This window comes from Geotrypetes seraphini, chromosome 5 (genome assembly GCF_902459505.1).
Source record: "Geotrypetes seraphini chromosome 5, aGeoSer1.1, whole genome shotgun sequence".
Taxonomy (NCBI): domain Eukaryota; kingdom Metazoa; phylum Chordata; class Amphibia; order Gymnophiona; family Dermophiidae; genus Geotrypetes; species Geotrypetes seraphini.
In genome coordinates this window covers 15,891,784-15,914,906 of record NC_047088.1, presented here as the reverse complement: position 1 = coordinate 15,914,906, position 23,123 = coordinate 15,891,784, and the positions used below count along the sequence as shown (strand labels likewise).

Below are 23,123 nucleotides of genomic sequence, written 5' to 3'. Positions count from 1 at the left end.
ACCAAACTTCCAGCCGGGAGCTGGGTAACTTGGCATTTCTGTCCCTCTTTACACTAGGAAACCGCCTTTCAGTGGGAACGGGAGCCCCTTCCCTGAGTTCCCCCCCCCACCCCCTGCAGTCTCATCTTCCGGAAGCCAACATTACAGCTGCGCAGAAGTTCCACCGCGCGACAATCGGGTTACGCGGCCGCAGAAGCCGCTCAGCAAGCGCCAGGCGCCCCAGTCGAGCGCCGAGGGGCGGAGCGCGCGCGTGCGTCTGCGCGTCCGCCCCGCCCCCCGGCAGGTGCAGCGGCCCAGTGGCTCGAGTGCCGGCAGAGGAGAACGCGCGCGCTCACCTTGGCAGAGCGAGCGGTCGAGCGCCGATGAGGCGGCGGGAGGATGCGGCTGGGCTGGAGGATGGCCGCGTCCAGGGGCTTGCGCTGCTGCCAGCGCGTCTTCTCCTGGCTCCCCGTCCTCATCATCGCCGGGGTCGTGCTCTGGTCGTACTACGCCTACGTCGTCGAGCTGTGCCTAGGTAAGAGGGCGCTGCGCCTCCTTCCTGCTCTGGACCAGGAAGTGTGGGCCGCTGTTAACGCATAGCCTGGGGCCCAGGGCAGAAATGAAGGAAGCCCCCCTCCCCCAATTCCTCTGCCCCCCTCCCCTGATTTCCCTCCCTTCCCAATGCCTTCCCAGCCAGCATCTCTCCCTCCCTCCCATGCTGCATCTCTTCCTTCCTGGGGTGGCCTTCCCTTCTCCCCCCCCCCCCCAGCTCCGAAGCCCCCTCGCCTGTAAAATGCAAGAAAGTCACCGGCGCAGCAGCACCCATGCAGAAACAGGAAGTTGTGTCGGAGAGGGACGGTCTGTGACAAAGTAACAATGCGGAGCGGGGGCGCACGACTCAGGGTGCCATCCTCGTGGGGGGTGCCAGCACCTCTCCTCCTCTGCGTACCCCTTGAATTGTTCACCATCGTGAGCAGCATTTTCGCACCTCTATTGGCTCCCCTCTGATGTCACTTCCTGATGGGGACATGACATTGGAAGGGGGCCGATGCCAGTGCGAGCAGTAGAAGGACAATGCTACTCGTGCCAGTGAACATTTCAAGAGGTACGTGGGGTGCACAGCACGGTGGGGAAGAGTGGGAGGGGTGCACATGGCATAGCGATGCCGGGCACCACTGCACTGGTTGCCAACCTCCTTTGCTACACCACTGGCACTGAAGAGGCCAAGGGCAGAGCTCGAGAATCGCTGCTGTGCTGGCATCCTCCTTGCATTTTTACAAGTGAGGGGGCTTCGGACCTGGGTGGAGAAGGACAGAAGGACATCCTAGCCACTGGGGCTCCCTGGAGCTCTGGGACCCAGAACAGCTGCCCTGTTTGACCCCCTAAAGCTGGCCCTGCCGAAAGTGACAGTAATGGTGACGGAGAGAATGATATACACAGCTGACAGCTTGAAAGAGATACAAAATAATACTAAGAGAGAAACATGTACAGTTTATGAGCAAAGCAGAAACAATGATAGGTATAGAGAGAGGAACTAGAATTTGTTTCACCTACTGAAAAAGACAAAACACATTTGCTGGTTAATCTGAAAAGATTTACTCCAGATCAGAGCCATGCAAGGGTATTGGGTGTCCTAAATTAATCTTCAATCTTCCTCTCCATTTCAGAGACTAGAGCAGTGGTTCCCAATCCTGTCCTGGAGGACCACCAGCCAGTCAGGTTTTCAGGATAACCCTAATGAATATGCATGGTGCAGATTTGCATGTCCATCAACTCCATTATATGCAAATCTCTCTTTGCATATTTATTAGGGCTATCCTAAAAACCCGACTGGCTGGTGGTCCTCCAGGACAGGGTTGGGAGCCACTGCTTTAGAGGACACCCAATTAGATTTTGTTAAACTCAACAGTGATGATTGTCTTGGTGCCATTCTACCTAGAACAATGTTGTAAAAATGAATAATTGAATGTCATACATTTAAATGTTAAACTTTCTATGGTAATAAGGGCAATTTCCATAAGTAAATTACTCGAGTAATGGGGTATTTGGAAATTCCCAAGCTCCCTGTGTGCAAAAGCACATGCTGATGCTTCTTTGAGGTAGTTGGTCTGTCAGGGCTATTGCTTTGCTTTGACTACAGCTGTTCGCTATTCCACTAAATGCTTCTTCCCTAGGCCCAGTTTAGCTTAATGGTTTGGCTGACCCAGCTCCAGGTGCTTGCCAGCATCCGCCCATTGGTTTTTGCATATCCCTTTCTGATTCTTCCTGTTTTTATCTTGAATATTTTTCATCCATCTCACCTGAAATTGTCGCCCTTCAACAAAGAAAAAAATCATTCTCTGTTGTTGTTACCATCATAGATGTCGACTGATGGCAATTAAATGACTAGTTTTCCTGAGTTTGGTCTTGGTCAGATGACTACTTTTGGTATTGACTTTTTCCCCGAATGATCGCATTCATTATCAAGCATTCCTCAAACACTTTGAAATAATGGTTTACATGTTGTATATTTTTGTTTCTTTTAGTACTGTCCTGGTTTTTTTATGGCATTCTTTTGTCTGCTTTATTGAATTTTTTATTATGTAAACCACTGAGAACTATTGTAAGATTTGGTAGGAGATCAAATATTAATAAACATAAACATATTGATCCTTCATTTTGTTGAGATTCCTTTTTGCATTGACCTTCAACTTTGCCAAGCATGATGTCTTTCTTTCTCTTTCCATGATGTGTCTGAAGAATGAAAGACGAAGTCTTTCTTATTCTCTTTTTTTTTTTTTTTTCCTATTTGACCTTTCAAGGAAAGCTTAGGGCTCCTTTTATCAAGCTGCGCTAGCGGGGTTAGCGCACACGACTTTTCATCATGCGCTAACCCCCGCGCTGGCCAAAAAACTACCAGCAGGCGATAGCGGTTAGTGCGTCCGGCAGTTTAATGCGCGCATTACTCGCTTTAAACCGCTAGCGCGGCTTGATAAAAGGAGCCCTTAGGGTTGATGCCCTTCAATATAGATTAATTTTTTCTTTGGACAGTTCATAATATATGCCAGTACCATAATTCAAAGACATAGATTTTCTTCCTGTTTTGCTTCTTCATTGTCCAATTTTCTTATCCATATAACATTATTGAAATTACCATAGATTAAACAAGTCAAACCTTTGTATGCAGAGATGCCATTCTGCCAAGAGAGTAATACTGTATGCTATTGAATTTATTGACTGCTTGTTGTTTCATTGTTGACTATTTCTACTGCTTCTCCATCAAAGATGAAATTATTGATTTTATCAGTTGTCTATACGTTTGTTGTCTTTACATTAATATGCAGGCCCATTTTGAGACTGTAACATGGTATCATCAGCATAATGAAAGTTATTGATGAGTAGTCTGTAGGTTTTCACGTGTGTAGTGTCTCTTCATGCAGTCCTGCTTCTTTGATGATTTGTTCTATATATAAATTGAGCCAGATATGGGGAAAGAATACAGCCTTGTCAAATACCTTTGCCAATTCTAAACCATTCTGGTTTTCCTTGTTCCTTTCAAACAATATAAAGGTTGTGAATAAGAACTATGAGATATTCTTAATGTGGCCCAGAGTTGCTTGATTTACACAGTCGAAGGCCATGCTGCAGTCCAGTATTTTCCAACTTCTTCAAGCCAAGTACCCCCTAAGTCTAATAAATATAAACCAAGTACCCCCACCCAAGCTCCGACCCAGACCCCACCCCAATAATAATTGTTCTAATTATAATGCAGTTTCTGCCATCCATTTTTCATATACACACAATATAATCTTATTAATATATAATGGTAACCACAAAATTAAAAAAGCACACTGTACGCAGAGAAAATGTTAATTATTTATATTCGGGTGTTTTTTTTCAAAGAGATTAAGGCAGATGACTTTAAAATATGCAATATCACCTCTGTAACAACTATGGAAAAATAGGCAAATATAGAGCAAAGTATAGACACCAGATATAAATTCTCAAAACTTGACACATTTTGATCACTAAATTGAAAATAAAATCATTTTTCCTACCTTTGTTGTCATTTCATGAGTCTCTGGTTGCACTTCCTTCTGACTGTGCATCCAATATTTCTTTCTTTCTGCCTCCTGCATGCTTCCTCTCCTCCGGACCCCATTCCCTTCCCCAACCAACATCTCTCTCTCTCTCTCCCTCCACGAGTCAAACTTTTATTTATTTATTTTAAACATTTATAATCCGCTTTATACCAAAGTGGCTCACAGTTAACACACACAGTATAGAATACAACACATTTCCAACAAATCCAAAAGAAGGACTTCAGTAATGATGTCCAAGGTTAAGGAACTTTTATTTAGGTCAATAAAATGTTTTTCACAAAATGGTTCTCATTTGTAAGAAGACAGGATCCAACACGGTCCATGTTTTGGAAAACACGCCTTCTTCAGGGGTCTGTGATGTTCGGTACTTCACTAATCGAGAACCATATGGAGTACAGCAATTTCACATAAAATTCGAAAGAAAGAAACAGGCGGCGTAGGGACCCTCACAATTCAAAGAAGAGCTCCACTTCTCACAACAGTGGGAAGAAAACTCACCCATCTCTGAACTCACTACTGAAGGACACAGACGCTACAGAACAAAAGGGAAAAAAATAAAATAAAAACGCCTCCTCCTCCCCTAACATCCCCACACCTCCCCAACCTGCACATCACACCAGTTACCAAACAGCAGAACCTCCTGCACCCTACACAAACACCACCATGCCTCCCAACTTTTCAACAAACGTACTCCTACATCTACTACTCTTCCTACTTCTAACCAACAGAAAAACAGAAGGTTATCACACATCCTCTATCCCAACCTTAACAGAATCCCAAAGGTTCCCACTACCTACCAGAAAACTTCATTCACCCAGAAACCTGATAGATTGCTCCTCACTCAACCACATCAGTATACCAACCAGCTGGGGAAAAAGACCACCTCCAAAACCAAAGCCAGAAAACCGCAACCATCATCCACAAACCAAAGAAAATCTCCTCCACCCAAACCGCTCACCCACTCCCCAAACTCTCAACATCTCATTATCCTGCGCATGCATACATGAACATCAGATCAATAAGCACAAAAGCAGACCTCATTAAGGACTGGATAGTTAAAAAGCAACTAAGCTGCTTATTCCTATCCGAAACCTGGCTAACCTCGGAATCCGATCCCACCATCACAGAACTATGCCCTATAGGTTACAAAATAGAACTGATCTGCAGGAAAAAAAAACGTGGTGGAGGTCTAGCCATCATACTCAAAAACAACATCAATATAAAGACCCTAGACAAACACACCACCCCTCACCTAGATCTCCTAGCCTGTCAACTATCCGATGATTCTCTCACAGGAACACTAACATGCATCCTCTGTTACTCAACACCAGGAAAATGGAATGACAACAAACAAGATATCGAAGAATTTATTTACCAGAACTCCCTAACCTCACCTCATAATCTAATCCTAGGAGATATAAACCTCCATCTTGAAGATCACACCTCTAAACAAGTAATAAATTTACTCTCATACCTCAAAGCACTGAACTACCAGATCCTCGACCCCCAACCCACACACGAAAAAGGCCACCAACTAGATGTCGCTGCTTACATGACCCAACACCCCCACAAACCCGAAATCCATATCTCAAATGGGGCCTGGCACCCCTCACTCTGGTCAGACCACTATGAATACACCTTTAACATCAACTGGCCTCAAAACATCAACAAACAACCGCCAAAAAAAAACCTCCTTCAAAACACGCCAAAAAATTGAACCCCCCACATTCTGGGACAAAGCAGACCACTCCATCACCAACACAGCCCCCAACGAATTCATATCCCAATGGCGAACCATAAGCGAAACCATCCTGAATGAACTAGCCCCAGAAAAATTAAAATTTAAAATATGTAGACCTTCTGATAAATGGTTCGACTCCGAACTCCTCCAATCAAAAAAGCTCTGCAGACAACTAGAGAGAGACTGGAAAAAAAATAAGAGCTTAAAACACACTAAAACTGCATGGAGAAATCAAATTAACCAATATAAAACCAAACTCAAGGAAAAACGGAAAGCCTACTACTCCAAAATGATAGGCACAAAAATCCCAGACACAAAAAAGCTATTCAACCTAGTAAAGAACCTCACTGATACTAAACCTTATCTTGCCACTCAAGGTACCCACCCACCGACAGCCATCCACCTAGCAGACTACTTCAAAAACAAAATCACAAATATCAGAACCGCATTCATCGATACACCCACCCATCTCGAAAAGATAACAACAAACCCAATAACAGGCGAAGCCATCGTAGCAGACAGAAGCTGGTCCAACTTCCCAATCCTACTTTGGTCGGATATGAACCGACTCTACAACAAATACAGCCATGCCTCCAGCGAACTAAATAATTGCCCCACCTACCTGTTATCAAACGCCTCCACCACATTCAAAACCAACTTTATGTTATGGATTCAAACCACACTAACAGAAGGCCAATTCCCACAGGACTTAGGAGAGATCTTAATCACCCCAATCATGAAAGATCACAAAGGCCCAATAGATAGCCCCTCCAACTACAGACCTATCGCTTCAATTCCAATATACGTCAAAATAATAGAAGGCCTAGTCACACAATACCTCACAATCTACCTGGAAAAACATAACCTACTCCACCCCTCACAATCAGGATTTCGAACCAACCATAGTACAGAAACACTACTTGTCTCTCTTCTAGATACAGCCCGGCAACACATCAGTAAAGGAAAAAAGATGATACTAATACAACTTGACCTCTCTGCTGCATTTGACCTAGTTGACCACACCATATTACTACAGATACTCAACGCCATAGGGATCTCTGGCAAAGTTTACAACTGGTTTCAAGGGTTCCTCAAATCAAGAACCTATAGGGTAAAATACAATGATATCAAATCAGAGCCATGGGCAAATCCCTGCGGAGTTCCACAAGGATCACCTCTCTCACCTACACTCTTCAACCTCTTTATCTCCTCCCTAGGAGCCACCTTAGATAACCTAAATGTCACATCCTTTAGCTACGCAGACGACATCACCATACTCCTCCCCTTCGACCCTTCAGAGCCCACCACCACCGCAAAGCTGGAAACAACCCTAGATACAGTAGAAAAATGGATGATGGATCATAAACTAAAACTAAACTCAGAAAAAACAAAATTCCTCCTGCTCGAAAAAGCCAAATCTCCTACCATCACAGAACTGATAATCAAAAATACCAAATACCCAATACAACCCGAACTAAAACTACTAGGAGTCACCATAGACAGATGTTGCACAATGCAGTCCCAAATCAACAAGACAACCCAGAAAGCTTTCCTAACCATGAGAAACCTACGCAAAATCAGAAAATTCTTCAACCAAACACAATTCAGACTAGTCGTACAATCCCTAGTCTTAGGTCTGCTGGACTATTGCAACTCCCTATATCTTCCTTGTCCAGCCATTATGATAAAGCAACTCCAGACCATACAAAACACCGCCCTCAGACTGATCTACTCACTTAGAAAATATGATCACATAACAACCGCCTTCTTAGACTCCCACTGGCTACCCATACAAGCACGAATTCAATTCAAATTCCTCTGCCTATTATTCAAAGCAATACAAGGCTCTTCCCCATCCTACCTAAACAATCGCTTAAACCAGATCTCCACCACAAGACAAAGAAGAACCCCAAATCCTTTTGCCTTCCCTCCACTCAAAGGCACACAACGCAAGAAAATGTTTGACAACCTTCTGGCAACACAAGCAGCAAAACTCAACCATTCCATCTCCAACCTGCTGACAACATCGGACGACTTCAAAATATTCCGTAAAGAAATCAAAACCCTGCTTTTTAAAAAATTCATCCAAAAACCTTAAACCACTTCACCTACCTCCAGCTAAGTTCACCTACCTCCAGAAAATTCACCTACCTCGACTGAACTCATCTACCACCAGACAATCCTCCCCCAAGTATCACACCTAATCACCCTTCATATAAACAGACCATAAAAAGATTGTAATCTTGCCTACTCTAACTGTGCTCCATTTGCTAATATCACACTGCTAGGCACTGTCAGTTTTCTATCCAACCCATAAGATCCCCAAAAAAAAAAAAAAAAAAAAATTTGTATCCTCACTGGAAAATGTCCAGTAAAATCCTCTGTAATGTGATCATCTCTGGAAATGTCCAGTCAAATCTTTTGTAATCCGCCTTGAACTGCAAGGTATAGGCGGAATAGAAATCCGTAATGTAATGTAATGTAATGTAACTCCTGTCTGACTGCTACACAGTAGAAACACTGGATGCAGAACAACAATCTTGAACAATAAAAGTTAAGGCCAGTAAAAACATAGAAGGCAAAGAAGATGAAAAAATTATCAAGATACATCATCCTCTGTCCTCCACCCCTATTGGCAACATGTCTCCCTCTCACTGTCCATCTGTCTTTCTCTCTTTCCCTCCCTTGCTGCAAAGGGAGTGGGAAAAGAGAGCGAGATTCAGGTTGCCTCTCTCCCATGCCCTCTGCTGCCATACCCAACATTTCTCCCTCTCTCTTCCCCTGGATCATGTGCAGCATTTTTTACCACAGTCCACAAGCCCCATGCCCATTTCTCCTTCTATCACCCCTCTCCAGCACCATGCCACATATCTCCCTCCATCACTATGTCCAACATTCCTCCACCTTGCATCCCCTTCAATCTGTCCCTCTGTTCCCTCTCCACCACCATATACAACATTTCTCCCTTTTGTAGGGACGCCATTCTGCCATTCTGAAAATGAGCAAGATCAGCATACTGATTTCACCGCCCCTGTGAAAGACCTATACCCTTTCATCCTTCTCTTCCCCATGCATCTCTACCTCTATCCTCTCGCTATGCCCAACAGTTTTCCTCTTTCTTCCTTTCCCTGTGTGTGCCATCTCTTTCCCTCTCATTCACACACTCATGCCCAACAATTCTCCCTTTCTATTCCCTTCCTCCCTCCTATGTTCCAAGTTAGTGCCCCCTTCCTCCCTCCCTTTTGTGTCCCATGTTCATGCCCCCTCCCTTCCTTCTATGGTCCGAATTCGTCCCTCCAGCCTTTGTCCCAAATTCGTGCCCCTCCCATGTCCCAATATGCTCCTCCCCCCTCCTTTGTCCCCTCTCTCCTTTACTTTTTTGCTCCAGGGCCGCACTCCCTCCCTTTAGGGCTGTCCAGTTGTGCTGCTCCTTCCTGCCTTTAGCCAAACTTGTTTGCAGGGACGCAGGCAGCAGCTATTGCACGCTGCATGTGGATGACCCACAAGCCTTCCCTCTGACGTCAGCTCTGATGCCGGAGAGAAACTATGTGCAGCATGTAAGAGCCGCTGCCTGTGTCACAGCAACAAGTTCGGCTGAAGGCAGGAAGGAGGTAACTGGGATCCCCTGCTGACCCGGAAGTCATCCCTCTGACATCTGAGGGAAGCCTTCCGGGTCGGCTTCGGCCCGGAGGGGGGCATGCAGCTGGAAGTCAAGAAAGGAAGGCATGGGATCCGCGGTGGCAGCATCCATTAAGAAGGGGGGGCGGGAGACCCACGTAGTGCCGCGTACCCCATGTTGAGAAACTCTGCGGTAGTCAATAGAACACATGTTGATATAATTTTCATATTCTTTTGTCTTTTCAAGGATCCATCACATATGATTTCTCTTGTTCTTGCCCTTTTCCTGAACTCTGCTTGAACTTCAAGCAGTTCTTGTTCCAGGTATAATAACTGCAGTCTCCACTGAATGATTTTAAGTAGAATCTTGCTGACCAGCAATTATTCTCAATCTGGTAGAAATGTGGAATGGGCTTCCTGACTGTCAGATTGGTAGGTCAGTTACAATAATTTTATAAAGTCCTTAAAAACTTTATTATTTACACAATACTTGAACAGTTTACCTAAAGATTCAACGAATTTGCTCTATAACACTTATTTTCTCTTATTCTCTTGTTCGCTTTATTTTTTAAAATTTTGCTTTACAAGTAATTTTAATTACAAGTAATTTTAATTACTTGTAAACCAAGTTGAGCTCCGCTGTGACCTGGTATATAAACAAAGACTAGATTAGATTTACAAGGAAATTTCCTTGTAAATATATGATATTTCCTTTTAAATATATGGTTTATGTCTTTTCTGGGACTTCCCAGTCAAAGATTTTTGCAAGATGAAAGGGGGGCCAATAATGTTGTCTATTAGTCCAAGTTTCTAAGTTTTTCTTACTTGATATATAGCCTATCAACAAAACCCGCTGAGCAGTAGCACAATCTAATCAGGTACGCTTAAGTATTTTCCCTATCTGTCCTTTGGGGTCACAACCTATCTATAGCAGAACTGTCTGCTTAAATGTGGCGCAGTGGTTAAAGTACCGTGAGGTTGTGAGTTCAAACCCATTCTGTTCTTGTGACCCTGGCAAGTCATTTAAATAAAGTGCCCAGGGGTGGGAAACGAGGTGACACCAGGAAATTCTTTTTCACTGAAAGAGTGGTTGATCGCTGGAATAGTCTTCCACTACAGGTGATTGAGGCCAGCAGCGTGCCTGATTTTAAGGCCAAATGGGATCAGCACATGGGATCTATTCACAGGGCAAAGGTAGGGGAGGGACATTAAGGTGGGCAGACTAGATGGGCCGTGGCCCTTATCTGCCGTCTATTTCTATGTTTCTATGATTTAACTAGGCAGGAGCCTCACCCATAGTTAAATTGCTTTAAATATCAACCTCCCAGTAATTATGTGCCACCTTGTTTTCTTGTTTGATCCTGCTTTCTATTTTTTTTAAAGGATACCTTTTTGGCCTCACTACCATCCTTAATGTCACTATTTAGCCATCCTAGCAGATGCTTGTTCTTCTAATTTGTGGAATACATTTTACCCAGGCTTCCAAGTTAGTATTTTTAAATAATTCCCATGCCTCGTTAGGTTTTTAAACTTTGTAACTGCTTCTTATAGTTTCTTTCAAACTAGTTTTCTCATTTTCTCATGGTCTTCCCGTTTTACAGTTTTATTTTACCAGAATAGTTTCATTATCTCAAATTTGGTTAAACTATGATCCTTTACCACTGTTACCCCTTATACAAGATCCTGTGCAACATTGCAGTGAGAACTAGATCTAAAGTAGGCCAGAGGTTGTGGCAAGAGTGGATACTGTAGCTGATTTTAAGAAAAAAAGGTTTGGACAATTTCCTGGAGGAAAAGGCCATAGTTGGTTATTGAGAGAGACAATGGGGGAAGCCACTGCTTGCCCTGGACCAGTAGCAGCATGGAATACTGCTACTCCTTGGGTTTTGGACAGGTGCTGGAGACCTGAATTGGCCACCGTGAGAACGGGCTACTGGGCTTGATGAACCATTGGTCTGACCCAGTAAGGTTATTTTTATGTTCTTAGGCCACCGTCTCATTAGTTGTAGGACTAGTTTCTCAATGAAGCATCTTAACCTCCCTACCATACCATGATGAGACATTACGCCAATGCTGATTAGGCAAATTGAAATCTACTGTATTGCACTTGATCCTATGAAATCCTTAGCATATGCCATGGTGTTATGACATGACCACGTCTATCTGTTCCACTGTTCTTCAATGCAAGGCTCGTAAGCCAATAGCAACACCTCCACCACCACCACCAACGTCTGGCCAGACACTCTTTCTGACCTCCAACCTCCCACCCACTTGTAAAAGTAGGATCTGTGCCCAATTCATCTTGTCTCTGGCATCACCATCGTTCAACATTGCAATGTTGTAATTCTAGATCCCTAGTACTGCTAGGAGCTAATCTGCCAAATTAGGGAGTGCTCGGAGGGGGAGAAGAAGGGAAGATGTATGTATTATTTTTTCACAATCAGCTTACTAGCAGTTGATCCAGATAATTAGAAACCCCCTAATTCCTCAGTAGATAGTTAAAGTATTCCATATACGTACCATGCGTTGTTTATATGCAGTATTAAAATGGATAGAAGGAAATTCAGCAATCAGATTTCCAATGCAGTAATTCATGATATCTCTCACCTTCAACTCTGCCATAACTTATCCCTCCTTTGTGGCTTACATTTTTACAGTGTTCTCTCCGCACTGGAGTGTGATAGCTTCAGCACTCTGAAATTTGAGGCACTAGTGAATCTGATCTTGACTTTGATGCAGGCAAACTAGGGCCTCTTCTATCAAACTGCGCTAGCAGTGTTTAGCACAGAGAGCCACGCTGAATGGCCCGCGCTGCTCCCGATGCTCATTGAGTTCCTATGAGCGTCGGAAGCAGTGTGAGCCGTTCAGCGCGGCTCCCCGCGCTAAAATCTGCTATCGCAGTTTGATAGAAGAGGGCCTTGGTCTTCCTCCCTAGAGAATGGAAAAGGTAATGGGGACAATAGTGTTGTATTAAAACTATGGGCTCCTTTTACGAAGCCGCGGTAGCGGCTTTAACGCATGTGACTTTTAATCACGCGTTAACCCCTGTGCTAGCCGAAAAATTACTGCCTGCTCAAGAGGAGGCAGTAGTGGCTAGCGTGGCCGGCGGTTTAGCGTGCACTATTACGCGCGTTAAACCACTACCGTGCCCTATAACTCAGAGTAGCTGAAAAAAATGTAGCTCCATTAAAGTGTTTCTGCTGTGATTAAAAAAAAAGGCAGTTTTGTCATTTGAGCTTTACATTTTTATGCCAGTGTGAATTATAGGAAAGGAAGTAGACGAATAGTTGTGAAACAAAGGCCATTATACACACAAAAATGTGGGTAATTTAAATACATAAATTTCCCATTCAAAAAAGAAAGCTTCTTATGACGTCCCGATTCTGCAGAAGAGATCTTTTAAATAGCAGTAAAAAAAAATTAATAAATTCAACCATAACTAAGAAACTACAGCTGATGCTATCTATCCAATGCAATTTTCTGAATCAGCAACCCAAATAACCCCAGAACAGGTCAAAAATCCAAGGCACCAAAAAAAACATTTTTGTAATGCGTTCCATTCTTTTGGGCCAGCCATTGAAAAAGAGCACTTCCTTGTCTCTTCATAACAAACCTTACTTTAAAGCAGGCACAGCCAACTCCCCTGATCCTTCAGATCTTAAGGACCCAGATGCCTGAGCATGTCCATCTTGACTATTTCATAAATCATTAACAAAATTTTAGATCACACTGAAATGCAAATTGATCGAAAGTAGTGTAAGATGCTCATACCAAGATTTTCAAGTGAGCAGTATTGCCACTGCATTCTGTACCAATTGCAGTGTTTTCAAACCTGACAACAAAGGACCCCAATATAAGGCATTACAGTAGTCCAGCTTTGATCAAATTAAACTCTATTCTACAGAACAAAAATCCTCAGTTTTGATCATGGATTTTACAATATACATGCAATAAACATAATCTAAAGAGAAGAATCGTTCACCACATTCTTTTGAGCAATTTTCTTAATAACTCAGAATCAAGGGTAACAAGATACGTTTTTAACATAATTCAGCACAGGAATCTTATGTCCACAAAAGCAAATCTGATTCGGTACCTGCATTCCATCAAATTTACCACAAACATTAATTCTGTTTTATTGTATGTTGGATGTAATTGTTCTACTGTTGTCCATGATACTGAACCGATATGGTGTCAGGTCAAAAGCGCGCCGGGACAAAGGCGCGAGCAGACAACTGAGCGCAGCACGGAGGCACGCGCCGAAGAAAAAGACTTTTTAGGGGCTACGACAGGGGGTGTGGGGGGGAACCCCCCCACTTTACTTTATACAGATCGCGCCGCGTTGGGGCGTTGTGGGGGGTTTGGGGGGTTGTAACCCCCCATATTTTACTGAAAACTTAACTTTTTCCCTGTTTTTAGGGGAAAAGTTACATTTTCACTAAAATGTGGGGGGTTACAACCCCCCAAACCCCCCACAATGCCGCCGCGATCTGTATTAAGTAAAGTGGGGGGGCTCCCCAACAAAAACCTCCATCGCAGCCCCTAAAAACAGTCTTTTTCTTCGGCGCGCGCCTCCATCTTGCGCTCAGTTGTCGGCGCGCACCTTTGTCTTCCGCGTTACTGTCTATGAACCCCATGATACATGTGTGACTTCTACATGGCATGCAGTCCCTTATAATTGTGAGAGACTATAGTTGTTTTAGTTTATTTAGGCCAGGTTTGTCAATCTTATTTTCTTAAATAAGGGGCCACATTTAATATTTTAAGATATTTGAAGGGTTAAGACAAGTGCATGTGTGTGTGTGTGTGCACGCACTCACTCACTCATCCCCACAATGTTACTGCCCCATCCCCCCTAGCCTTCATCTAATTTTTCCTCCATCCAGCTTCAGCAAAAGAACAAACAGGATTGCTGTAACTCAGCTCCCTTCAAGCTTGAGCCACAAAGTGCCAAAAGTTTGGGGTGGTCTCAGGAGACTCAAACTTCCAGCGCCCTGCAGCTCAAGCTTTCAGAGAGTGCATCACGGTGGGGAAGATTCTGAGAACTGCTGAATATCTGCGGGCAAGAAAGAATTACTTGGTGGGCTGGGTTCTGGCCTGCAGACATGATATTGTGGTTGGCAGTGAACTCCAGGTCCCAGCATATAGTGGCCTGGGACAAGTTGAGTTGACAGGTCTCAGGAAACAATAGTACAGTCAATTCAGTGGTATGGTGACGAGCTAGGGCCCAGGCTGGCTGTGGTTTGGGACTGTTCAGTGGTGAGGCTGGTGGTCCTCGCATGAAAGGAGCCACCAACTATATTTTTTTCCAAGATTTATTTTGTCTAATCTTGGAGAAAGAAGATTGTCTTCTCCCTCCACCCAACGTTTTAGAATATGACCTACAGAAATTCCTCTTTCCTTCAGAGGCAGAACTATCCCTATGAATTTCCAGCATCATTCACGCCAGAATTTAAAATTGTGACCAACAAACTTTCCTTCTGAAATGCAAATTTGTAACCAATGGACTTTCCCACCAAAATCTCCTTGCTTCCTGAGGAAACCACCCACTTCCAACTCCAGCCAGTCAGATTTGAGAATCCACAGTCCACCCCGAAGAAAGCCACCATATACTTGTGGAAACCTTGGTTGGCCCCACTTATTCAGACACAGCAAAACCCAGACAATTTCAAGAATCTTAAAAAAAAAAATTAGCCAGGTAGACTCATTGCTCATGTCTCATCCCTGGAAATGCTAGTCGAAAAATCTACTTTGAGGGATTGGCCAGAAAAGTGGCCCAGGCTAGCCACTGTCAAAGGAAGGCTACTGTATTTGATGACCCGTGGTCTGACTGAGCTTGGCCTTTCTTATGTTTTAAGTCTGTTTAGTGTTAATCTTTTAGGCATGGTTTTACCAGAGAGGGGCTCTGTGTTTGTATATTGCAAATGTATCACTCAGCATTCCACTTTGGTCTCCCATAGGCATAACCTATCGCTTTTCTTCAGCAGTGTCTTCCTTCTTGCTACCTTTCCATTCAGGCTGCATTTTTGGATTAATCTTGAAATTGTTGAACAGGCAACACTTTCCTTTGAATAATTTTATCCTAGAATTTTTCTGGTTGCTCAATGTTCGACAAGTTTAGCCCTTTAGGGCTCCTTTTACTAAGGTACGCTAGTGTTTTTAGCACACGCACAAAATTACCACGCGCTAAACCGCGCAGTACACTTCTAGAATAACGCCAGCTCAATTTTGGCGTTAAGGTCTAGCGTGTGCGGCAATTTAGTAAAAGGAGCTCTTAGTTTAAGTTTTCTCTATGCAACTGCTTTTTTTTTTGTCCAGGAGTATTCAGATCAGTTAAACTATAGGAGCCAAATTTTCAGAATTATTGAGAGTGCTAAACCTAACGGAAATACAGTGGAACTTCGATTTGCGAGTAACGCAGTTTGCGAGTGTTTTGCAAGAGCAAAACACTCAGCAAACTTTCATCTCGCAAACTGAGCACTGCCCCGATAAACGAGCACTTACACTGCAGGAAGCGCCGCTTCAGAGGGATTCCTCTCCCGTCCGCAGGTCAGCCTTCCACGTCGGGTGCCTTCTGCATGTTGGAGAGCCTCTATCTGAGTCTACGCAGCCGAGTGCCGTCCCACCTGCACGTTGCGTATGATCACGAACAACGTCAATCATCGACATGTGTGTCATACGCAACGTGCAAGTGGCTACTTAGGCTCAGATAGAGGCTCTCCAATATGCGGAAGGCGCCCGATGTGGAAGGCTGGCCGGCGGACAGAAGAGGCATTCCTCCGAAGCGGCACTGCGGGGTTCTCCAGACATTAGAATCATCCCCCCGAAGCGGCACTGCGGGGTTCTTCAGCGGATGACGGACGGATGGAGGAGGCGGACGAAGGAGATTGCGCTGCAGCACCCGGCACCCGACAGGTACAGATCCCTGGCCCACCTTTTGGGTTCTGGAACGAATTGTCTACGTTGCCACTATTTTCTATGGGGCACTTTGCTTTGATATACAAGTACTTTGGATTACGAGCATGCTTCTGGAACAAATTATGCTCGTAAACCAAGATACCACTGTACTACCCCGTAGATAGAGTCAAGGAGTTCAATATTGAGGGTGCTCAAGGATCCATAGAGTTGGCTTCTGTGAGCTAAATGACTGGTACTGGTGGGCTCTATTTTATAGGCTATGTTTAGACAGTTATTGAAAATGGAGCTACACTTCTCCCACCGTATTCGCGGTGGATAGGGGCAGAACAGACCCATGAATACGGAAAAACCGAGAATAACTTTCATCATCATCATAATTAAAAAAAAAAAAAAAAATCACCACCAACGGCATAAAATTATTCGAGGCTACCCCCCTTGAGATGACCTACCATGCTCCTCATCACTGGAAGAGCCCGAGCTTCCTTCTTCCTAACAGTTGGTGCCAAAGTTTTATTATTCCGTTGCCGGCAGTGTTATTCCTGCCTCGTCTTTTCCCTGAGCACTTGGTGCCCTTTTCCAGCACGGCAGGCGTGGAAGAGCCGGAGTTACGACACGAATCCGCCACATACAGGTTGCTCTGCAACCACTTTAAATTCCCAGCGATGAGAGGAGGCCAACTTTCCGTCTCATGCAGTCTGCATGCCGGCTGTGCTGCCACTAAACTACTACACCAAGGCGCGCACAGCGTGACCCGCAACCTAAACACATCCCGGTGCTCCCATTGGCCAGACAGGATTGTTTAAAATCATCCGCCTCTCCCATTGGGTGAGGGACCCGACTGTCAAAACCGGCTTTGATGCTTCCTTTTCTCAAGCTCGGTGGAGCCGACACTGCCTGTACGTGGGTTTGGGGTTTGCAAAAATTTTTTAGCAGTGATTGGATGATGTAATTTGGGGGGAGGAGCCAGCATGCCAAAAATCGCGAATAAGCGAAACCGTGAGTGCAGAAACCGCGAATATGGAGAAGTGCACAATAATTTGAGTTTGCTTTGAGAAAGGATGTGAAGGATGCAATCAATACATTTTGCTTTCTTATTCTTAATTACTTTGTGAATATTTCAGTAATTTTTATTTTTTTTTGCATTGAAAATTTAGAGTAATTTACCTAAACTGATACTGCAGTTGGTTACATTTACAACTACTGAAAAATTTTGTGCCACGAGGTATGAGGAACCAAAGAGTGGAGCTGACCAAAGGAAACAGATCTGAGCCTTTATTAATAACAATTTTGTCGGCACCAAGACAGAGAGCCAACCCTGAAGTAACTGAAATGGTAATTATAAAAGCACATTTCTAGACTGTCTAATGCAACTCTTGGGACATAACGATAAGCCAACAATGACCTACTTGTTGTTATGTTATGTTAATTAGGTTTTCTATTCCGCCTTTACCTATTTAGTTCAAGGTTGGATTACGTTATAAAAGGTTGGGTCAGTTACCCGGGACGTTACAAAGGGAAGTATGACACAGATCAGAACAGCTATTAATACACTTAGGTTATAGTTATAAATACATAGTTACAAGTTCAAGTAGGTCATCATTGGCTCATAATTATGTATTTATAGCTATGACCTAATTGTATTAATAGCTGTTCCGATCTACCTGTGTCTTACTGCCCATTGTAACGTCCCGGGTAACTGACCCAGCCTCTTGTAACGTAATCTGACCTTGAACTGAATAGGTAAAGGCCAAACAGAAAACTGATTAACATAACGTCTGCATCTCAGGTCTTTGTTTCCTTTGTTCATCTCCGCTTTTTTGCATCTTTTGATGTGAAATATTTTTCTTTTCTGTTTTGCTGTGCCACAAGTTGAAACAGTCTGGCCAAGACTGTCTACCAAGACATACAAACCAAACAATTCAGAGTCTTAGTTTATTAGTTTTAGTCCTCCAATTACAAAATGACATAGTGATTAGAAAGTGCTGAATCATTCACTAATTAGGGTAGAGGATAGCTGTTAGGAGGCCATATACTGTATACTGCTTTGGGTGACTCTTTTTATAAAGGCAATTAATAAATCCCAATAAAATAAAATACTTCTAGTGGAGTGAGTGGGACTTTTATTAAATGGCATTCAACTGAGGATAAGAACTGCCTCATTGACTATGAAAAGATCAAGAAACAGGTGATGGAAGTAGCATGTTTTCTACAAAATATTAATCTCACCTCTTTATTATCTGGAAAAGTAGATAATTGGCTCCATCTTACATTTTCATGGCCCACAAAGCTTATGATAAGCAAAGAACCAAGGATAAGAGGAAGTGACGGGCACAATAATCTGAAAACCCTCCAGCAGAGGGAGGACAGCCCTAAGTGGGCATCTTCTGGCCGCTTGGGTAGAATTTACACTGTTGATAAATGCATGAGATGAAAGTCTTGGAGCTAGTGGTTCTCTTTACCTAATTTTAGGACCACTAGTAGAAAAATCTGAATCCTTAGGAGAGGCACATTATTTTGTTTAATATAAAAATATTCATATGCCACCTTTCCGATTGTAGAGCTCGACACGGTTTACAGTAGGAGAAATAGGAAGGAACTACAACAGAGGGTTAGAGGAAGAAGTGTGAAGAAAATTTAGAGGACTTGGGGTGCCAAGATATAAGAGTTTCCTTGATTCCTAAGTTGGAGGGAGACTTACATTTTTTGAGAAAAGCCAGGTTTTCAGATGTTTGCGGAAAACTTGGAGAGAGCTCAAGTTCCGAGGTTCCAAGGTTGTTCTATTCTAATACATCTGTTGAAGATTTGAGCGGTCATGTCCGCCATAAAAGCCTGATTTGAGTAAGCATTGGAGCTTTGGTTCATCTGAACTGGCTCTTAGAGCTTATCAACACCTCACACTCAGGGCATACTATATACCGTATTTAAAATAATTTTGACATATACTGTGGGCTCCTTTTACTGTGTGCTAGTGGTTTTAGCACGTGCTAAATGCTAATGCCTCCATAGAGCTTGCATTAGTATTTTTCGTTTAGCACATGGTTAGCGTGCGCCAATCTTTAGTGCGCGCTAAAAATACTAGCGCACCTTAGTTAAAGGAGCCCTGTGTGTTAGAGAATGACACGGGGAAAAAAATTTATCACTGTTCACACCCCGTCCCCATCCCCGTGAGCTCAGTCCTCCATTCCTGTCCTGTGAGCTTGGTCCCCGTCCTGCAAACTGTCAGATCCCATCCGCACAAACCTCAAATAGTTATGATTTTATACTGAACTTATTTTAGTAAAGTATAAAAAGAGACAATATTCTGTACAATTGTTATTTTATAAACACAAATAATAAAAAGCAATGATCAAAAAAACCCTGTCTCCCCTCCTTTTCACAAATATCTCCTCCACTATTGTGAAAACTGAACAAACCAAATTACTACAGAATGCTACATAGACAAATCAAGCTAACAGAATACTTCAGTCACATATGGCAAGAATAATTTTGGGGAGAGCAACTAGGGCAACTTCCCCCTGATCAGAGAGAGCCCTAAGCCAGCTGGAAGCTAAAGAAGCACAGCCTGGGCTTTGCGGTCCCCAGTGATGTCTAATACCAGCTCTAGCAGGATACATATTTCAAATCCGAAATATTTTAATCACGAAATATAAAATAAATTTATTTTTTTTCTTTGTGTTGTCTGGTAATTTTATTCTTCAAATCACATTGGTCTCAGGCTTTGGTTTCCTTCTGTCTTCATCATGGAATGGCTGACTCCTGAAGGTAAAATAGACCCAAGAGGAACTGGGGAGGCGGTGCCAAGTCTGATACACGCACAATATTTTTACCACAGGAGCAAAACTTTTCACCGCATCCATGGGGCGGTGAAAGGTTTTGTCCCGATTCCTGCGGTAAACCAGTTGCAAATGTCCCCATTACTGCAGATTTACTGCAGTGACCAGGGTTTACCGCGGGGAAACAGTCCCCGTGTCATTCTCTACTGGAAAGGAGGGTGTTAAGCCACACAATTATACAAGAAATCTTAAAAATTACAGGCGAAATATCAGTATTAAGAACACAGCGACTTGGATTCTTTTCTCTTACATTACCATCCCCCCTCTTCTTCACATTCATCACACTTTTGTTTTGTTAGCTCCCTTTGCTCTGTTGCAATCTGCTTTTAATCTGCTATTAAAGTCATCTCTCTCTCTCTCTCTCAGCCCACTCAGAAATACCTGACATTCCAGTGTCTCAATTGCAGCTCTGTCTTTCTAGTTCTTCTCTCATCAGGCTCATTTCAACTTATTTATTTAATTCATTTTCTATCCCACTGTCCCCATAGAACTCAGAACGGGCTACTGGTTAAACATACATAATATACAGGGTGCCCACAAAAACACTCCAGATTCAGAAAGGGGTGCAAAAAGAGTCGAACAAAAGACCCGGCGTGGATAACTAAAATAGTGAAGGAAGCGATAGGCAATAAGAAAAACTCATTCAGGAAATGGAAAAAGGACGAACTGGAAAGAGCACAGGAAGTATAAAAAAAAATGTCACTGAGTGGTTCGAAAAGCCAAAAGAGAGTATGAAGAGAGGCTGGCCAGGGAAGCACGAAATTTCAAACCGTTCTTTAGATATGTTAAAGGGAAACAGCCGGCTAGGGAGGAGGTGGGACCGCTGGATGACGGAGACAGGAAGGGAGTGGTGAAGGAGAAAGAAGTGGCAGAAAGACTTAACATGTTCTTTTCGTCTGTATTTACAAACGAAGACACATCCAACATACCGGAACCTGAGCAATTCTTCAATGGAAATCAAGCAGAAAAATTAACATCCATGGAAGTGAGCCTTGAAGATGTACGCAGGCAGATAGAAAAACTAAAAACTGACAAATCCCCGGGTCCAGACGGAATCCATCCAAGGGTTCTGAAGGAATTAAAGGAGGAGATAGCGGAACTACTGCAGCAAATTTGCAATCTATCCCTGAAAACAGGCATGATCCCGGAGGACTGGAAGATAGCCAACGTTACACCCATCTTTAAAATGGGATCAAGAGGTGACCCGGGAAACTACAGACCGGTGAGTCTGACCTCGGTTCCGGGGAAAATGGCGGAAGCACTGATAAAAGAAAACATCAATGAACATTTTGAAAGAAACAAACTTCTGATAACCAGCCAACATGTTTCTGCAAGGGGAGATCGTGCCTAACGAACTTATTGCACTTCTTCGAAGGAATTAACAAACGGATGGATGCGGCGGCCCAACAGGTCCAGGACCTGTGCAGTAATCCTCTATCTATACCCCTCTATCCCCTTTTCCAGCAGGAAGTTGTCCAATCCTTTCTTAAACCCCAATACCGTACTCTGCCCTATTACGTCCTCTGGAAGCGCATTCCAGGTGTCCACCACACGTTGGGTAAAGAAGAACTTCCTAGCATTAGTTTTGAATCTGTCCCCTTTCAACTTTTCTGAATGCCCTCTTTTTCTTTTATTATTCGAAAGTTTGAAGAATCTGTCCCTCTCCACTTTCTCTATGCCCTTCATGATCTTGTAAGTCTATCATATCCCCTCTAAGTCTCCTCTTCTCCAGGGAAAAGAGACCCAGTTTCTCCAATCTCTCAGCATATGAAAGGTTTTCCTTCCCTTTTATCAGACGCGTCGCTCTCTTCTGAACCCTTTTGAGTAACGCCATATCCTTCTTAAGGTACGGTGACCAATATTGGACGCAGTACTCCAGATGTGGACGCACCATCGCCTGATACAACGTCAGGATAACTTCTTTTGTTCTGGTTGTAATACCTTCTTGATTATAGTTGTATCTCGGGTTTCTGCTTCCCACATGTCCCCTCGCAGTCTTTTCTTTTCAAGGGAGAAGAGGCCCAGCTTCTCCAGTCTCTCACTGTACGGCAACTCCTCCATCTCCTTAACCATTTTAGTCGCTCTTCTCTGGACCCTTTTGAGTAGTACCGTGTCCTTCTTCATGTACGGCGACCAGTGCTAGATGCAGTACTCCAGGTGAGGGAGCACCATGGCCAGGTATAGCGGCATGATAACCTTCTCCGATCTGTTCGTGATTCCCTTCTTGATCATTCCTAGCATTCTGTTCACCCTTTTCGCCGCTGCAGCACATTGTGCAGATGGCTTCATGGACTTGTCGATTAGAACTCCCAAGTCCCTTTCCTGGGAGGTCTCTCCAAGTACCGCCCTGGACATCCTGTATTCGTGCATGAGATTTTTATTCCCGACATGCATCACTTTGCACTTATCCACGTTGAACCTCCATTTGCCATGTCGATGCCCATTTCTCGAGCTTGATTATGTCACGTTGCAGATATTCGCAATCCCCCTATGTCTTCACTACTCTGTATAACTTACAACATAAAACATACAGTTCTGTTATTTAACAACATAACAGTACTAAAAGACCAAATATAAACATCAGTACAATGAATGAGGTAAAGTCAAAGTCAGTAAATTGAAAATAATAGAACTATCAAGAAACAGTTTCAAAAATATACTTACGAGAGCACTGAAGTTCAAATAGAGATATAATATGTAGTAAAAGGGAGGCATAATACTTATGAAGCCCTTAATAAGTACAAATCAAAACATTCAAATAACAGATATGAAGCTTGTAATGCTTTTCTGTAATACAGTTTATCCTATAGCCGAGGGGGTCAAATGCAGATATTAGATGGGGAGGGACAAGAGGGCGGCTAAACTCAAGGCAAGTTGTTTATACAGGCAAACAAGGTACAGTCAAACCTCGGTTTGTGAGTGTTTTGCAAGACGAGCAAAACATTTTTGCAA

General features: G+C 43.4%; 1 protein-coding gene across 1 annotated transcript in view; it reads left to right on the top strand.

Annotated features, from left to right (window-relative positions):
• Window positions 1-134: 134 nt before the first annotated feature.
• ZDHHC15 (zinc finger DHHC-type palmitoyltransferase 15) overlaps window positions 135-23,123 on the top strand; it is a 122,246-nt gene continuing 99,257 nt past the window's right edge. The window contains exon 1 of the mRNA XM_033946694.1: window positions 135-514. Within this exon, the coding sequence (XP_033802585.1) occupies window positions 379-514 (136 nt within the window). The 5' untranslated portion in view covers window positions 135-378. The remainder of the gene's footprint in view (window positions 515-23,123) is intronic.